Genomic DNA, 20,286 nt, shown 5'->3' with positions numbered 1-20,286 from the left:
CTTATTTGGAAATTAAAGTGTTCTGATCTAATCTGAAGATAAATTTTTCTGGAAAGATAGAGAATCATTCAATTTCCTGCATTTCCTGACCGGAAATGTTACATCTCTGTTATATTTTATTTCATCTCATTCTTCAGACTTTTTTATGTGTTGCAATTTTCTTATTGGTTGCCTCTCCCTTTCAAATACAAATATATCAGAATGGACATTTTCGTGCAAATCCAGAGCATTAAAACTCTTTAACACTGAGGATTGTGCAGGCCTCGATGGAGGAATGCTTTCTCGTGTGTCTGCTCTGTTTTTACATCGTCTGCTAATTAGTTCTAGCCCATCTGTCTGCAGTGGTGTGGTGTGTGTGTGTGTGTGTGTGTGGTCAGTTGTGGTCTGATGCTTCAGGTCAGTGGGTACAAAAAGTATTTTGTCTCAGTACATGCTAATCTTCTTACAGAGGCAAACCTCACAGATTCTGATGTTTCCTTTTGGAACGTGTGTGTTTGACTTTGAGAGGAAATCACCCTTATTCCATCTCCATGTAGACTGAAAATAACCAACTCCTCTTAACGTCCTTCCTTCTCAAATAAAATGCAAACAAATAAAAAAGGAATTAAAAGTGGCAGGTCATATTAAAAGTGGTGGCTCTAAAAGCTTCAGCAAACTTAAGAAGACCATTTTACACGTGTCTTGAGGTGTTTATAATGATAATCTTTTAGCTGGGATTGTTTGAGATTCTGATCCAGAGGCAGTCGTATGACACCAACACACAAACAGACACAGCCTGGTGCGAAGCTGCCCTTTCCACTGAGGAATCAGCAGCTTTCCCTGAGGGAAGCTGGAAGCTGCTGCTCGGCTCTGGATCGTTCAGTCTGTGTTTATGTGAGCAGGTTAGTTCAGATCTCAACTGTTAAAACACAAAAGTCACACGACTTCCTTTTCCAGGCAAAATGGAGTGTTTGCCAACTCTTGCCTGGTTTTGGAGAGAGACTTATTTCCAGAAACTACAGTTAACGTCCTTCAGTGTGCTGTCTGCTGCCACGGTGCCCATCTGCTCAAACCTTCCCGTCAGCGATGCCGTTCGTTCCCTGTGGCAAAATCATTAGTTCATTCAAGTTGCATTTGCGCTTAAGCCCTGAACACATCCTGAGTGTTCCCATGTGTCCTTGCATTAGCAACACAAGGCCAGCTGACAGACTGTGTGTGCGTGTTTTCAGTCACATGTTCAGTAAATATGTCACAGTCCATACATACAGTGTCCTTACTGATTAGAGCTGTTTCCAGGTGTAGTTTATAGTCTTCAATGACACGGTGTACTGTGGTTTTCAATATTTCTGTATGATATTGAAGTTTTTTATACTTTTGCTCATTGGGACGTTTGTTAAATCTAAAGATGAAGCAGTGCTTGGTCAGAACAGGATGTTGGTGATTTAATCTGGACTGTATCATCCAATTAGATTGATTTCATATATTTTGAACCCAGTTATGTGTGACTGTGACTGACACAACAGCTCTCTATACTACTGAGGGTCATTACTGCATGTCAGTGGGCCCCAGTGTTCAGTCAGGGGACTGGTACTTAGACCTGTAGCAGTGTAACTAAGGGAGGGTTCAGGAAGATGAAAAGAGCTGAACTACTTTAACCTGCTGCTATGTTTGGTTCTGAAAATATGGTTTCATTTTAACAAAACATAAAAGCCTTTACACACCGCATAAACATGGCACTGTTTCATCAGTGAAAATACATGCAATATATATTTTACTGCACCCGCTTGGTTTCACAGTAATAAGAATGCAGCATCTTGTGCTGTTGGTTTTTCCCTCCTGAGGCTGCTGTGCTGAGGTAAACATTATCTCCTGCATACAGGAGCAGAGATCAGGCCCACCTTCACTGGAAACCTTTGACTGAACACATTTTAATAGACACAAATGACCCCCCCCCCCCCCCCCCCCCCCCCCCCCACACACACACACACACACACTGCTCTGTCAGTCAGTCTGGAGTTTTCTGGGTTTCGTCTTCTCTTCACTGTTTGCTTCTTCCTTTGTTTATATTTTTCTTTTTTTCTATTTTTAGTGTGACATATTTGTGTTCTTCATCAATATTTTGCTTTTTTCTAATGTATGAACCAAATACCTTGTGTGTGTGTACAGAAAGCTCTGTCCTGACCTAGTTTTAAGCATTTGCTTAATGAAGTGGTAAAGAAATGCCAGTGATTTAAATGCTGTTTATCTTTGTGACAGAACAGGAACACCAGCTGCAGACGGGAATCCTGGTGTTGCATCATACTGGGAAAAAAAATAAGATCAAGCTTATCATACAAAAACCTGTGGGGAAATAGGGAAATAACAATGTTGACCCATTTATTTTATTTTATTTTTTTTAAGGTTATAGAGCATCACAAATACAGCGCTGTTAAAAAGTATTTGCCCCATTCCTCATTTCTTAGTTGTTTTTTTTGCATATTTGTCACACATACATGTTTCACATGATCAAATAGATTTTAATATAAGGCAAAGATAACCCGAGTAATACAAAATGCAGTTTTTAAATTTTGGTTTCATTTATTAAGGGAACACTGTGTGAAAAAGTACCTGCCCTCCTTGTTAAATCATGAATTAACTATAATTAAGCAGAGTGTTTGGAAGGCTGCGTTAAGCTTCACTGCCATAACCAGGCCTGGTTACTGCCACACCTGCTGAATCACTTAAATAGAAGCTGTCTAAAAAAATGAAGCAGGTTAAAAGATCTCAAAAGCAGCACATCGTGACACGATCTAAAGAAGCTGCTGAGAAACAAACTCACTGACATCTATCAGTCTGGAAAAGGTTGCAAAGCCATTTCTAAGGCTTTGGGACTCCAGGGAACCACAGTGAGAGACGTTATCCACACATGGAGAAAACCTGGAACAGTGGGGAACCTTCTCAGGAGTGGCCGGCTGCCAAAACTACTCCAAGAGCTCGTCGACGACTCGTCCGGGAGGTCACAGAAGAACCCAGAACAGCATCTCAAGAACTGCAGGCCTCACGTCGTCAGAGTTCATGATTCAGCAATCAGAAAGTGACTCAGCAGAAATGGCCTCCATGGGAGAGCTCCAAGGAGAAACCCCCTGCTGACCAACAAGAACACAAAAGGCTCGTCTCACATCTGCCAACAAACATCTGGACGATCCCCGAGACTTCTGGGAAAATATTCTGTGGACTGACGAGACAGAAGCTGAACTTTCTGGAAGGTTCGAGTCCCGTTTGAGTCTGCATGAACTAACACAGCATTTCATAAAAGACCATCAGACCAAGAGCGGCACAAAGAGTTATTTGGTTTAGGGGGCAGTTACTTTTTCACACAGGCCCATCTAGTTTTGCATAACTTTGTTCCCTTTAATAATGAAACCAACATTTAAAACTGCATTTTATATTTACTCTGGTTGTCTTTGGCTAATATGAATTTTTTTGATGATCTGAAATATGTAAGTGTGACAAATATGAACGAAACTAAGATATGAGGAAGGGGGCAAATACTTTCACAGTACTGTATTCAGCATTTAGCGTTTGCTTCAGGCCACTGTGGCAGTTAAAAATGGTTCGATTTGGATATTATTTGTCTGCATTTGTTCATGAAGTAACTCACGTCTTTGGATGTATGATGCTCTATAAAAAAGTGGATATCCCATCATGGAACCATGGAAACCATCTTTAGATATGTTATTAAGTTAGCCTTTGCAGAAGAGGATGGTGGACGACATTCATCTCATTAATCTCTCACAAGGTCCACTAGGTGGAGGTGATGGTAATTAAAGTTCAAGGAAATAAAAATATGTTCTGTTTTTGTTTTTACATTAAAGGGCTGGATTACAGCTTATCTTAAATAAAGTGATCACAATACTGACCATAATGGAGCAGCCTCAGAATATAGACTAAAGTGCCATATGAATCTGTGTGGTCTAAGACCAGAAGCCCACTGTATCAGGTCATGACTCGGTGTGGCCTGAACGCACTCAGCCACTGATGTGCACGTGCTGCTCTTCAGGCAGCTGAACTTATTTTGTCCTTTTTTTAAGGGTGTAGTCGTCCCATGACGGGAGTATGGCATCAAGACAGAAACATGTCAACACAACTCCAATCCCACTGTGAACATAACAGGCAGCCGCGGCTGAGCTTCAAATATTTTATGAGATTCAGTCTGCCAGCTGCTTTCGTAATGGATGCAGGAATTCCTGCTTGACTTATAGTAACTTACACACACGTGAACACTGGCATTTTGTCCCATCATCAGTGCCTGTGTTTACATCGCTGTACATTAACTGGGTCGTTGGCTCGACTCCGGTTCAGGGCTATCATTTTAAACTGTTATGTGCACTTTTGATACCCTGTGCTGAGTCTCTCATTCATGTTGCCATGAATAAACCTCTTAACAGAATATTTCTGTCCACTTGTGATGTCCCACCCACTGCTTCAGCAGCCTGCCAGCTACAGACCAAAGCAGCTTTTCTGGCTCCTCTGCCTCAGCTTGTTGTCAGTGCTTCTGCTGGTGTCGTAATGTGGTGTAAGGGCTGAACTTACCTGGGCTGCTGCCTTTTCATCTATGAACTCAAAAATGAAATTGCCAATGCATGAAAGTAAAGCAATGTACTGTATCATACTTATTTTAATTCTTTCTTCTTCACCACTCTATTATCATATTCCATTCTTTCATTTACCTTTCAGATTTCTACAGTTGACTCTGTTAGCGTCTCACACCATCTTAGTTCTCCTTGTATTTCTGCTCGCTCTGCTCGTGTGACTGGATGAGAGCTGACAGACTCCAGTAAACCCCTCTTAGCAGCCTCGCCCATTAGCTCTGTCATGCATTCAACTCACCTCCCCGACTGTGACTATTATAGAACAGAGTCGGCAGGCCCAGGGCGACCTGAAGAAGGAGTTTTCTGACTTGTGGCAGATCAGTGATGATATAATAATGACTGAAGGTTTCTGTGCTGTACATGCAGGGAAATAATGGGCCATTATTTTGTGAGATGATGTTTCACAAATTCTTGAACTTGTCATTGGTAATGAAGTGCTTCTTCTGCGAAGTTGACGAGGTGCTCCCGTTTATTTAAGAGCTGAATTAAATTCAATTCAGTTTTATTTATATAGTGCCAAATTACAACAAACAGTCACCTCAAGGTGGTTTATATTGTAATGTAATAACCCTACAATATTACACAGAAAACCCAAACAGTCAAAACGACCCCCTATGAGCAGCACTTGGTGACAGTGGGAAGGAAAAACTCCCTTTAACAGGAAGAAACCTCCATCAGAACCAGGCTCAGGGAGGGGGGGTCATCTGCTGAGGGGGGAGAGACAGAGATTAATAATAATTAATGATTAAATGCAGAGTGGAGTATAAACAGAGTAAAAAGAGGTGAATGAAAAGAAACACTCAGCGCATTATGGGAACCCCCCCCCCCCCCCCCCCCCCCCGCAGCCTAGGCCTATAGCAGCATAACTAAGGGAGGGTTCAGGGTCACCTGATCCAGCCTAACTATAAGCTTGATCATAAAGGAAAGTTTTAAGCCTAATCTTAAAAATAGAGAGGGTGTCTGTCTCCTGAATCCAAGCTGGAAGCTGGTTCCACAGAAGAGGCGCCTGAAAGCTGAAGGCTCTGCCTCCCATTCTACTCTTAAGTATCCGAGGAACCACGAGTAAGCCAGCAGTCTGAGAGGGAAGTGCTCTGTTGGGGTGATATGGGACTATGAGGTCTTTGAGATAAGATGGGGCCTGATTATTCAAGACCTTGTATGTGAGGAGAAGGATTTTAAATTCTATTCTAGATTTAACAGGGAGCCAATGAAGAGAAGCCAATATGGGAGAAATCTGCTCTCTCTTTCTAGTCCCTGTCAGTACTCTAGCTGCAGCATTTTGGATCAGCTGAAGGCTTTTCAGGGAGCTTTTAGGACAGCCTGATAATAATGAATTACAATAGTCCAGCCTAGAAGTAATAAATGCATGAATTAGCTTTTCAGCATCACTCTGAGAAAGGATGTTTCTAATTTTAGAAATATTGCACAAATGCAAAAAAGCGGTCCTACATATTTGTTTAATATGTGCATTGAAGGACATATCCTGGTCAAAAATGACTCCAAGATTTCTCAGTGTTACTGGAGGCCAAAGTAATGCCATCCAGAGTAAGTATCTGGTTAGACACCATGTTTCTAAGATTTGTGGGGCCGAGTACAAGAACTTCAGTTTGATCTGAATTTAGAAGCAGGAAATTAGAGGTCATCCAGGCCTTAATGTCTTTAAGACATTCCTGCAGTTTAACTAATTGAAAGCAGAAGAAAAGCAGAAACATGATTAAAACACATCATGAGAGAAGAATCAACAGCAGCTCAGTGGTGCAGTTTCCTGACACTTCGTCATCATGAGGTCATGAAGGTGATGAGTGCATGTCAGTCATAGGTATGTGATGAGAGCAGCCATGTGTCAACCAATGGGATTATATTGAAATTATTTTGGAAATAAAACTATTTTTGCTCCCAGCACCAAACCAGGACACATTTGGATCTTCATCCTGTAGCCCCTTGCTGGCACACCTATATATGTGCAACACAGTCAGTAGGATTCATTTTAAAATTAGTAGGAACAATAAAACCACAAGTTTACAGATTAATTTAGGATCGTAAATGCGGATAAACACTCAAGACTGCAGATCATGTGCTGGGATGAACATAAGGCAAGGACCTGCTGGGGGGTTCCTATGATGGATGTTTCTTCTTCATTCACATCTTTTTACTCTGTTTATACTCCACTCTGCATTTAATCATTAGTTATTATTAATCTCTGTCTCTCCCCCCTCAGCAGATGACCCCCCCTCCCTGAGCCTGGCTCTGCTGGAGGTTTCTTCCTGTTAAAGGGAGTTTTTCCTTCCCACTGTCACCAAGTGCTGCTCATAGGGGGTCGTTTTAATTGTTGGGTTTTCTCTGTATTATTGTAGGGTCTTTACCTACAATCATACACAAAGCGCCTTGAGGCGACTGTTGTGATTTGGTGCTATATAAATAGAATAGAATAGAATAGAATCAGGCAGTCGAGCTGAATGGAAGGATCTATACCACAGACATGAAGGTGGGATTCAAGAGGAATGTGGGCTGCAGTGTTGTTGTTGTTGTTGCTGTTGTTGTTGTTGTTGTTGTTGTGTGTGTGTGTGTGTGTGTGTGTGTGTGTGTGTGTGTGTGTGTGTGTGTGTGTGTGTGAGATTTAGACATTTCCACATTTTGTTCTAAAGCATTAAACGTGTCAGTGAAAACATTTGTTGAAGTGTTTCTTTATCTCAGAGTTTTTGTTTCTAACCTGCACCAACCACAGGTGCCTGATGACACGAGTCATGTGACCATGTTGTCTTTCGTTCATAGCCTAATACATGTTTTATTCTTAGTGAGCATTTTCAGTCTGTTTACGTTTGTTAATCCCATTGAATTAAAGCTAAAGTCTGCAGTTAAGTCACATGTTGATTGATATAAAATCCACTGTGGTGGTGTACAGAGGCAACATGATGAAACCTGTGTCATTGTGCAAATACATATGGAGATGACTGCATATTAAACAAATACAGCAGATGAACATGTGCTCGTCTGATGTTATAGGACTTCCTTCTTAATACTGCTGCTGAACGCAGGTTTTTTCACTGCATTTTTCTGTATTTGGGAAGTCCACGTGTATGATTTAACGCAGGTTTGTTGCTGGATGGTGTGTGAATCCAGCAGCTTTTCCCTCTGAAGGGTTACTGCGTGCAGTCACTGAGGCTAACATGGAGCTAGCAGATTCCTCCTAATAGACTGGCTGCCAGTTAAACAGCATCTTAATATCTTTGTGTTTGCGTGTTCACTGCAGATGGTCTGTTAGAGGATTTTGACCTGCTGCAAAGCACTGAGCTGGTTTCAGTTACTGATGGTGACAATATTGTATATTTCAAGCAAGCAGCCAAGCAGGCAGAATGGCTGCAGTACAGGCTATCAGAAATGTTGTAGAGCCAATAAAGAGCTTGTCATCTATATTTACATCATGCTTCCTGAATAAATTTCATACTCTATATGATGTTTTCTTTGTCTGATTTCCAGATATTAAGGACAGGAATTTCATTTTCTCTGACTCATGATAGCTTATATATATAGTGCCATAGATTTAATATGCTTTTCCTTTATTTGGTTTTTAATCCAGAGGTCTAGACCCAAACATGAAGTTGTTTAGCACTTAAACCTACAGTCAGAGTTCCTGTAGTGTCTGACACCTCGGTCTGATGCCTCGGCTCTTTGTCCACTCCTTTGAGCCATTCCTGATCACTTTCTGCAGTCAGGGTCAGATCAGATGATAAAGCTCAGGAGACTGTCAGCTTCAGACACTTAGAAACCCGTCTCTTCTTCACTGATTTCAAGATGAAGTTTTTTTTGTTTTTTTTTTGGTCTGTGATTTATTTATTTATTTTTTTGCAATCCCCACAAATCAAAAATGTTTTCAAGTTTTTCTGGTACTCATAACTGTTTTCAAAATGGAATAATACCTGATCCCAGACTTTGGCTAATTGTAGATAACAAAGTACTTTTTTGAGGGTTGTTTCCTGATTTTTTCCAAATATGTTTTCCAGTTTTATGAGTAAAGGATGGATCCATTCTGAAATCTTCAAACACTTTTAAACAAACAAACCACAAACAGGTCTCATGCTTCCTCATTCTGAATCTGTAATCCTCTTTCTTTCTGTTTTCATTCCTGCAGCATGCAATTATTTCTGAAGATTAGACCTTTGCACCTCGATGCGTTTTTCAGTGATGATGAGATAAAGAGGCTGTGATCTTTTCATAACGCTCAGACATTTTTCTGAGGATATGGCTACGAATTCCCATCAGCACATTTTCTTGTGTGAGTGTGAAGCTGCAGTGTTGTACAATTGGATCACAGATTTAAGCAAATACCCTTAACCTTTGACCCCCACAGTAACCCCTGTGGCTCAGTTTTGTTGTGAGGGGCATTTGATTGGAAAGGTTTGGTTCTTGGCCCTCACAGAGGGAGGGCTCACTAGCTTTCTGGGGATGCTTGCAGTGTCTTTGTGGCTGTAAATGTTGCAGACTTGTTCAGCTGGTGTTGCACATGATCCCAGCATAATGTGGAGTAACGTGATATAAATGAATGTTTGCACATGTGTTTGGTTGTTGTAAGAAGATTATGTGCACCAGCTTTATCCCGGGTGCCTCCAAACTGGGCTCATGTTGTTACCAAAACTGGAGAGAAACAGTAGAGACAAAGTGTTTCTCTTTTATTTTATTGTGAAATTGAAACAGTGCAGATGTTTTATCTTTTGTGTAGCGCTTTAAGCTGGGGTTTGTTAGCATGTGTGATGTATGTAGATTAGGTGAGGGCTTTGTTCATGCTGTTGGGGATTGTCAGCTTTAAACATCACATGATGAACCACTTGTGCCAGCTGCCCATATGGCTGAAGCAAAATTATTTTTTTAATGCAGGGGGTAAATCTGCGGGTCGTGATCCCCCTTGGTCTCTTTCTGACTGACTGCCCCCCCCCCCCCACCCCACCCACCTGCATGTCAGTGGACATTTACAGGCAGGCTTCTGTTGACATTTCTGCAAAATGGAAATTAAGTGGGAATAGAAATGTATTTTGCTGTGATGCATTATTATTTTAGGAATTTGACATATGTATTGATTATTAATTGATGCTGCATTTTGAACCCTCTCAATCTTGTTTGGGCTGACTGAGCGTCCGGGTTTCAGGAGACCATCATAATAATAGTTTTCTAAAATATAGAAAAAGCAGAGTATAAAAATAGTTTCTTCCTACTGTTGGAAGAAGATGTGCACACAACCAGCTGGTGAGCTTCTCTAATTTAGATTTTTAAACCGATTTTTTAAGACTCCTTCCATATGAGGTCAGAACAGCAGAGCCCCTGTGTGAAATGTGATGGCCTGACAGCATGGATGACCTCGAGACCTTTGGCTCTGCTGTCTTCTATTATATTTTGCATCTGTGGAGACTTAAAGGCCAGCCCGAGTGCCTATTATCTAATTTGAGTTTCCCATAGTTGTAAGGAGGAGTAGATGCACGAAGAGCCACAAAAACTCTCTAGAAGGACGGACTTGGAAATTCTGGTCAGTCAGTCTGTTGTACTGCTGTTTAGTATCTAGCTTTCCTTATGCAGCTCAGACTCTGGAGTCAGTTTGCAGTCTTCTGAATTCAAAATTGTTCCACCCAAATCTACGTAAAGTTGCGTCCACAGCATCGACTCATTCATCAGTGGACTCCAAATGTCAAAGAAAATTGTTGCATTTGCATAATCCTGAAGTGTTTTAACTAGCCTATGTTAATGTAATCCGCTGACACTGTTAATGGCAGGTCTCGTGGAATAGCTGTAATTAATGTTCACACTTTAATAATTTAAATCATTATGTTAAATTTTTAATCGTCATCTTCTGTCTGCAGGGACTCTCAGCATTTATGGTCACATGAATGTCAGCGCTGCAGGCCAGATGCCGGCGATGGCGGAGCTCGGCGGTGAGAGGTGAGACTTAATCAACTTTTATAGAGAATAATCACGATGTCAGTGATTAGACACATCACGACAATGGTCACACTGATTAATACACAACACAAAATCCACTTTTGAACTGTTTCTTTTTGGAGTCAAATGAAATTCTGACATTTTTCACTGTTTACCATGTGGAGGTGACCGCTGCACTGCACGTGACATAAGCAGCCCAGGGCGGTGCCGGTTAGTGGTTCAGCTACCACCATCAGAGATATAACCAGTCAGCTCAAGGTGGCATTTCTGGATGCTACACTTCTGTTCATAATGTGCTTTACAACAAGACTTAAATATGTATGACTTTTAAACTTGGGCGGCTGGAAGCTGTAGAGAACTCCATGCTGAGCTTCACTTCATGACCTGCCCGAATTAACCCTGTGTTCAAAGCATGCTCAGAAAAAACACTGCATAAGAGTAAAAATGCTTTCATAAAATAATATCAAACATGATGCATGTAAGTCACGCTAACTCTAAAGTGTTCATAATTTCATCCACACGCTGTTTTCTGTTATGTAAAAGTAATAAACCAGTCAAAAATCATTCAGATCAAACATATTTTTGACAGCCTCGGTTTCCTCTTCAAGGGCTTTCTCATCTTCAGATATGTGGCTCAGCTGAGGATACAACTGCTAGTCAGGGCTGCCTGTGTGTCTTTCGCTCAGGCTGTGGGTTTGATTAAAACACTGATGCAGATGAAACTGTTGGGAGGTCTTTTTTTGCTGTGTTGGGATGCAAAGAGAGCCATTTCCCTCAGCCTGGTTAACAACTTTTAGCCTGGAGGGTGTCAGAGAAATGGGATTTTTTTTTTTTTTTTCAAAAATCATCAATGTGAAGGCTTACATTTTTCTGACAGCTCACTCTGACTCACAGATCCACAGACTGACAGTTCAAGAGAAAAAAATCCACAGGATGAAGGCGAGGCGGATAAAAGACACACATACAATTCTCCAAGAAGGCAAAGATGGGAGAATATAAATGTGAGCCAAAGAAAGGAGCACAGCATGAAGTAAAAAGTGAGGTTTTTATAATTCAGCAGTAAATATTTTCCCCAAACCTTCTTGGTGTGGACATTTCTCTTCCTTACTTTCTGGGAGATTCTTGTTTATGGTCAAAACATTGTTCGTGGTGTGATTATTGTTTGGATCTCCTATGTAGTGCTACCATGGTATCATCTCCCTGCTGAGAGCTGTATTCCTCAGCACTGGACTAATTCTGCTTTTCTTTATTTCCTGCCATATACCTCCTGTTCCAGCAGTGCATGTTCATATTAAACATCAAGTCAGTGTAAGTGCAGGTAAACCCACTCAGTTTATCACACTTTGTTACACGGTGTATCCCAGGCACAGAAGCCCCACCCACCTGCCAAACATATGATTTTATTCTCTGGGGAATTTAGAGGAAGTTTAGGCTTAAAGAAGAATTAAAATGAGGTCATTGATGTAAGAAGCCATAGTAGTTAGTCAAGCGTGTGTAAGAGGTAGTACTACATGACCTACTTATGTACTATGCTGTTATGAATGGGTTCCATATCATGTGAGGACTGTCTCCAGCAGCCTAGAAATCTAACGGTTTCAGCCATGATGTAGTCTAACTCAGGCCCACGCAGCGCCCTACATACATTTCATGTGTCAGTGTATGTAAAACCTGGTGACACGTGTGTTATGATACACATATTAGTCAGTGGTAGGCAAGTGACTCACCTCCATGCATGAAACTGGTAAAATATGAGGGGAAAATAAAACACGTGTGCCATTCAGTGAGTGATGGATGTAAACTGGAATCACATTAAGAAAAAATAAATAAAAATTAAGAGGTCATTTGTGTTCTAATTTTTTTCCAGCCTCAGCGTTAAGTCTTTATCCAGCATCCTAAAGTTGCATTCAGTCACAGATACAGGCATCAGTTAGAAAACACAGATGCATACGTTCACACTGAGATCTCCAAAGTTTTCTGTTGGAGGTCCCGGCGGGACGGACATTTGTCACTCTGCACGGCATTGAGTTCATGTCTTGAAGTAATCCTGTCCCAAAAGTGGTTCACCTAACTGCAGGAGATTTTAAATTTTACTCCTGAACAGGATATGAAGTTTAATTTAGCAGGTTTTAGAATAGAATAGAATAGAATAGAATAGAATACTGTCATTGTCATTATACAGAATGTACAATGAGATTGGAGGGCCACTCCTGTTCAGTGCAATGCAGTCGAAAGTCACATTTTCTAAAATATAATATAGAACTTCTAAAAATATACAGAAAATAAACTAGAATGTATAAAATATATACATTGTAAAAAATAAAATAAGTGTATACATATAATAATGAAGATGGTTTGTACTGCACTTGGTGAATGAAAATTGGATATAGATATTGTTCAGTATGAATAATATAATATTGCACAGAGATGTGGGTGTTGCACAGTTACAGTGTGTGAGTTCAGGGTGGTGATTGCTCTGGTGAACAAACTGTTCTGGAGTCTGTTTGTTCTGGCTTTGATGCACCTGTAGCTCCTGCCAGAGGGCAGCAGGTCAGAGGTCAAAGCCAGGGTGTGAGCTGTCCTTGATGATGTTCCTGCTCTGCTGATGCAGCGGGAGGTGTAGATGTCCATCAGGGAGGGGAGAGGGCAGCCAACGATTCTCTGTGCTGTCTTGACTACCCTCTGAAGCCTCCCCCTGTCTGCCTGAAGTTTTAGTCAGCTGTAACTCTAGGTCGTCCGTTTTATTTACCATGGATCTTGTGTTGGAGAGATACAGGCTCGGGCGGAGGAGGCCTGTGTGGTTGGAGTTTTAGCTTCAGCGTAAGGCCAGACCTACACCCCGGCTTCTGCTTCTTCTCCCTCTGCAGGCAGTGGCACCTTCCCAATCTGATAAACCACGGAGCACCCGACAGTCTCACTATGTCTTCTGGGATGTTATGAGTGTAGTGAAAAATCACTCAATACTGATATCTTGTGCTGGTAGTCGATGTCCACAAGATCCTGGCGTGTGTAGCAGTTGATTGCAGACAAATGCACAGCTTAGCATCACCTTAGATTAATGTTGAAGACTTAATGCAAATGAGCCAGATGTGGAAGTCTTTCAAGAACCAACAAAATCATAGTCTTTGTTAGAGCCTCAGAGGGAATCATTTATTGTCTTTCCTGTCTTTTATTTATGTTTCTTTTCAAATGATTTTATGATAGCTGACAGAATCTGAAAACAAAATATGCAGTATCAGTCAAAAGTTTGGACACACTCACCCATTCAAATGAATGGGTGAATAGCTTCAGCTCTTCTGGGAAGGCTTTTCACAGGTTTAGGAGTGTTTATGGGAATTTCTGTCCATTCTTCCAGAAGCACATCTGTGAGGTCAGACACTGATGTTGGAGAGAAGGCCTGGCTCACAGTCTCTGCTCTAATCCATCCCAAAGGTGTTCTTTCAGGCTGAGGTCAGGACTCTGTGCAGGCCAGTCAAGTTCTTCCACACCAAACTGGCTCATCCATGTCTTTATGGAGCTGCTTTGTGCACTGGTGTGCAGCCATGTTGGAACAGGAAGGGGCCATCCCCAAACTGTTCCCACAGAGTTGGAGCATCAAATTGTCCCAAATGTCTTGGTCTGCTGAAGCATTAAGAGTCCCCCCCCCCCCCCCCCCCCCCCCCCCCCCCCCCCCCCCCCCCCCCCAACTTTACACTCAGCACAATGGAGTCAGACATGTACCGTTCCCCTGGCAACTGCCAAACCCAGACTCCTCCAGCAGATTGGCAGATGGAGAAGTGTGATTCATCCCTCCAGAGAACACGTCTCCACTGCTCTAGACTCGTGCTTTACACCACTGCATCCCACAATTTGCATTGCGCTTGCATGGTGTGGCAAGACTGTGTTTCATGCTCTCTGACACACCTTCACAGACGCACTCTCCAGGTACAAATTTTACTCTTTATTTAGGACTTTTACACACTTCTCCTTGTCTGCTGGTTTCTGAGCTACTCTCGTAATATATATGATGAGAAGCAACATCGGAAAGTGGAGCCACAGGTGAAGGTAAAAGATTGCAACTAGATGCTGGTGGTGGAGCACACATGGCTGATGTAGACTTGGATGAAAGGATGCACAATAGCCAACCTGAATTGCCTAGGAATAGATTACAATGAATGAAAAGAACAAGGCCTAGAGGTGAATTAGTGTGGAGAAGCTTTGCCACTGTGAATGAGGAGATTTTGACAGTGAGGGAAACTGTGAAAGCAGAACCACAGGAACCGGCCAGACCACCAGGAAGAATAAAGAAAGAACATGAAAAATAGATCTATGTTATACAGACAAACTTTATTACACAAAACTGTTTTCTAGCACCTTCCTCAGCATCAGGTAGAGCTTCACTGTTTAGGTTTTTACATTTATATGAAAACAATATTAGATCCAGATCATATTTGCATGTTAAGCTGGTGCAGATTTGGGGTCTTTATTATCACTGTTATAGAAAAACTGTGTTTTCTGTAGTTTTTCAAATGGTTTTGATTGGTGGACACAGTTTAAGATTGTAAAGTGTGTGAGATGATCCATTTCCCATACCACACATTTTTATGTAATAATGTTGCGTAGGTATGTACAGCTTGTTCAGAGTCCCTTAGCCAGAGATTTTATGTATAATGCTAATCATTTATCACCTTCAGTTCACAAGTACGTTACACCACATGCATCATCAAAATTATACAACCCTCCAGAGTATGTAGGGCTTTGTATTTTAAAGGCTTCATTATGAGCTGTCCTTTTTTTGGATTTTGTTCAACATCTTTGTACATTTACATTTCTTCAAAAGAATAAGAAGCATGTTAAAGTTAACCCTGGAGTCTCACCTCCAGGAGGCATGCTGGTCAGATGTTGAACCACTGTGACATCCTTTTACTGTGGAGGAGCAGAAGCTCTGCTCTGAGCTCCACCTGAACGAGCAAACTCCTCGCACTCTCTCTAAGGCTGAGTCCAGACGAGCTTCAGCAGAAGGCTGTTTCCACCACTTGTATCTGCAGTCCCGTTTTTTCAGTCACCACCGACAGCTTGTGGTCATAGGTGAGCGTAGGGATGGAGATCGACCAGTAAATCACCAGCTTTGCTTTCACACTCAGTGCTCTCTTTACCCCTCCTGACCAGCACGATGTCTTGATTTTGTAAAAATAATAATTCCCGTCAACATTAATGACACCTGCTTATGTCAATCGGAGGTCACTAAAGTTCATATTGAATCGGTTTGTAACTTTACCAGAACAATGTCGGACTCTGTAGTTTTCTCTGGTTCCCTCCCCAGTTGGACCAGGAATGACATGTGGTGTCCAGAAAAACAATGTGGGCTTTATAAATAATTGGAAAACTTTCTGGGGACAACCTGATCTTGTTAGGAGAGATGGCATCCATCCCAGTTTAGATAGAGCAGCTCTCATTTCTAGAAACCTCCCCAAAATGTGATGATCCAGGATGGAGACCAGGAAGCAGAGTTGCAGTTTTGCACGCCTGTCTGCAGCTTCTCTCCTCCTGCCATCTCCATAGAGATTGTGCCTGCTCCCAGACCACCAAAAAACAAACCAAACCGGGCTACTGTGGGGCTGACTCAAACTCCCCTCCTCAGCTAACAGTTCTGATAAGATGTGGAGTTCATCAGCAGCTAGGTCAAGGGAGATCAGTCCAACACAGGTCAGAAAAAGACAGGACAGCGGGGGCGTCTGTTTACAAAACATCTTACTACTCATCATTAATTGAAGAAAAGAAGAACAAGCCCAGGTTTGTTTTCAGCACTGTAGCCAGGCTGACAAAGAGTCAGAACTCTGTAGAGCCGAGTATTCCTTTCACTTTAACTAGTAGTGACTTCATGGATTTCTTTACAAATATAATTTTAGCCATTCGAGAAAAAATTATTCATAACCATCTCAAAGGTTTATCTTCATGTTGAGCTGCTTTCAGCACTGCTGGTATTTGTTTAGACTCTCTGTGATTGATCTGATAAAATTAGAAACATCCTTTCTCAGAGTGATGCTGAAAAGCTAATTCATGCATTTATTACTTCTAGGCTGGACTATTGTAATTCGTTATTATCAGGCTGTCCTAAAAGCTCCCTGAAAAGCCTTCAGCTGATCCAAAATGCTGCAGCTAGAGTACTGACAGGGACTAGAAAGAGAGAGCAGATTTCTCCCATATTGGCTTCTCTTCATTGGCTCCCTGTTAAATCTAGAATAGAATTTAAAATTCTTCTCCTCACATACAAGGTCTTGAGACCTCATAGTACCGTATCAACCCAATAGAGCACTTTGCTGTCAGGGTGCTGGCTTACTTTTGGTTTTCCGTGCCTTTCTCTCTCCAGAAAACACGGTGGTGTGTTGGTTTGCACTGTTTCTCCACAGCTAGAAGTTCCTGGGTTCAAATCTACCGTCTGGCTTGGACCTTTCTGGTGGAATTTGCATGTTCTCTCTGTGTCTGCATGGGTTGATACAATAATGTTAATAAATATAATTCATTTACACTTCATAAATGTTTATTATAGTACAAACCTTTCATTTCCTCTGGCCCACAGTGAAAGCCTGAACTGTATGTTAAGGTATCATGTTTTATGCAGTGGCTGGCTGCTGGTTGTGAGCAGCCACAGCTGACTGTGCGTCGACTTTCTGCACGAGCAAACACGTGACACACACACTGACACACGGATGTCGTGGTGTGTGTGCTTTTATAAAGATGCTATGCTCCTCAAGTCCTGCAGTGTGTTGGTAATACATATGTTAAATAAGGATTTCAGTTGTGATAATGACACCTAGATTTATCCAGAGCACCATACTATAGATTGAACCACAGCAGCAGCATAAGTCCACCCAATAATTATCCAACCACAGCTTCTTCACAGCAGCTGTGCTCTTAAACAGTAACTGTGTACTGATGGAGGCGTCACACTCAGTAATGAGCACCAAACACATCCATTGGTCACATTTTTTTTCTGTTAAATTTTATTTATATAGCACCAAATTACAACAGTGGTCACCTCAAGATGCTTCATATTGTAAAGTAAAAGCCCAACAATGTTTCAGGAGAGACCCCCCAACAATCAGACGATCCCCTATGAGCAGCACTTGGTGACAGCAGGAAGGAAAAACTCCCTTTTAACAGGAAGAAACCTCCAACAGAATTGTGCTGAAAAAATGATAACAAACAAGACAAGATAAACAGTTTTTAAGGTGAACTATAAAGGTAAAATCAAAAGTAGCCAAAAACAGCCAATTATAGACCGGAGCCCAAAGGGTTAACAACCCTGTAACCTGATTGGATTAGAAGCCTCAAAAAGTTGGTGCAAAGAACCTTCAGAGACTCTGAGGCCCACGGATGATGTTTTCAGATGGGTGAAGGTTAAGACGGTCGAACTATTTTGATTGAAGCCAAAATAACATTGAACACAAACCTGTGTTGTTAGCCTGTATGTTCCATAAATCAGGGGTGTGATGTTCTTTCTAATGTCTTTGCAGTTTGATTTTGTAAAGTAACTCGTCTAATGCGCCATGTGTACATGTGCTGAAGTGTGTGTGCTGCGAGTGTGTCTATAATAATAATACTTTTTTAAACATACAGTTGCAAAGTGCTTCACAGTTTAGGTAAAATCATACATAATCCAGCATACAGTACATACAAACACACATTCACGCACACGTCCTTACACACAGTTAGGCTCATAAGTCTTTGGACAAATTGATGTGATTGCAGTGCAGATTTCCAGCTTTACCTCCAGAGGTTTAACACGAGAATTGTATGAACTATTTCAGAATTGCAGCCATTTTTATACACGGTTATTCTTTAAGTTCAGGAATGAGTTATAGAAATGGACAACAATGTTGCTCTGCTATAGGTGCAACTAATCTTGGCTTTAGTTGCATATTGCAATGAGACTTTCTGTGTACATTTCATCCTGTAATTTGAAGGTAATTCTAGCATTTGTACTGTCTGAGATCACAGCTGGTTGGCCAGCAGCAGCGCTCAAACAGTGAAAAACTGTGTTGGCAGGAAAGAAACAGAATCTGCCCTTTAATCCCAAAACGTCTGCTCCTGCAAATTTGCATTGCGTGCCAGAGCTCTCCTCAGCTAACATTTCACATGTCAAACACGTCCTGCGGTGGAATTGCTCATTTGAGGAACTTTTATGCAACCGAGCAGTCATCCCGGAACAGGAAGCAGCGTTCGAACCATAAGTCAATACGACGCAGTCAATCAGACTCGGAGTGCTCCGATATCAATGAGCTTCTCTTTCCTCTCTTAGGATCAGCTTTCTGCCTCTCTATTTATTTTCCCGCTCCGCATCACCTCAGGTGTCCTGTGACAGATCCTGTTTTCTGCATGACTGCTTCCAAAGGGAGCGTCCAGCTTCAGAAGGCCAAACACAAACTGTGAGGTCGCCTCTGCCCGCCTGTGTCGTAACAGCACATTTGTCTGCTCTGTTTACGCCTTCCTTCAGCTTATAGAGTCATCTGTTCATTTTTAAAGAGTATGAGGCCACTTTTTCTTTAAATACCACATGGCCATTTTTTATTTATCATTTTCTTGTAGAAATATTCTGGGTGAGATGATGGTTTGTTAGCTCTGGGTTCCTCTAAGGACAGACGAGAGGTAAACTGCAGTCAACAATGTTTATTCCTGCACATCAGGAAAAATTAAACACAAAGCCGCGTGGTCCTGCTGCTGCCCGGCTGGCACAACTTTAACAAACACTATCAGGGCGAGCAGACATGCCGCTCTCTCCTTCTGCTACAAATTCCCGCACACGAGCGCCGATAAAGAACACAGAAAGAGAAATTAGCCAACACAAAACACTCTCTCCAGGAACTGCTCCCACTGTGATGCAGCTTAGCTCCAGCTGAGCCCCACTGCCGCTGTGACTGCATCCATTTTCATCAGAAATACAAAGAACTCTTGTTATATTACATGTATGAAAAAATTAAAGTTCAGGGAGTTAAGAACATTTTCAAATACAGAAACTAAAATGTCAAACAGTCATCATAAACATACTATCAACAAAAACAAAAAGGTGATGTTATGTGTGCAGAGCAAAATAACTGCAGTTAGTATTGCAGGAATCAGATCAGTGTGCCAACAGATCAACATACAAAACAACAAAACGGGTTGTTTTGATTATAAAAATTCTCCCGTGTGACCTTTCCAGAATGATTCATATCTGTGGGTTTCATCTGCTGCCTCTAGGATTACATTGAGTTTAAATTTGGCTGGAAAAAAGTGATTTTCAGTGCAGTAAGAAAATCAAGATATCTGTCATGTTGTTCAGGAGTGTTCAGTATTTGAATTGTCTTCATTTTTCTCTTAAAATACTGCATGTTTGCAGGCTGTGCTATCATTGGGAATCCATTCATCATCTCCAAGGCATGATTTAGCCATATTGATTCTTCACTGCTGCTCTGGCAGCCGCTGACACCACAGCCTCAGTATATCTGACTGCATTTCTATTCATTCAGGCTCAACATGTGCTGTTGGGTGGCTGTGCTGCACAGTCAGGACTTGGCACTACACCGTCACTTTTTTCGCAGACTAAATAATTCATTCAGCAACTGCTTATGTAATCTCAATAAGAACCCCTCCATTCACATAAAAAGCACCTGCTGATGCATGAAAGCTGAGCACCCCCCCCCCCACACACACACACAAAACATGGTACAAAACCCAAAAAATAGGATTCCTTTCAGCTGAGACACACACACACATCACACCAGTGAAGTGAAGC

The 20,286-nt window shown here is 41.6% G+C and overlaps 1 protein-coding gene across 1 annotated transcript in view; it reads left to right on the top strand.

The window, feature by feature from the left end:
• htr4 (5-hydroxytryptamine receptor 4) overlaps positions 1–20,286 on the top strand; it is a 197,088-nt gene that overhangs the window by 44,068 nt on the left and 132,734 nt on the right. Inside the window, exon 2 of the mRNA XM_030739983.1 lies at positions 10,457–10,535. Coding sequence (XP_030595843.1) covers positions 10,480–10,535 — 56 coding nt within the window. The 5' untranslated portion in view covers positions 10,457–10,479. The remainder of the gene's footprint in view (positions 1–10,456; positions 10,536–20,286) is intronic.

Source organism: Archocentrus centrarchus, chromosome 10, assembly GCF_007364275.1.
Source record: "Archocentrus centrarchus isolate MPI-CPG fArcCen1 chromosome 10, fArcCen1, whole genome shotgun sequence".
NCBI classification, from domain to species: Eukaryota; Metazoa; Chordata; class Actinopteri; order Cichliformes; family Cichlidae; genus Archocentrus; species Archocentrus centrarchus.
This window is presented reverse-complemented; position numbering and strand designations above follow the sequence as displayed.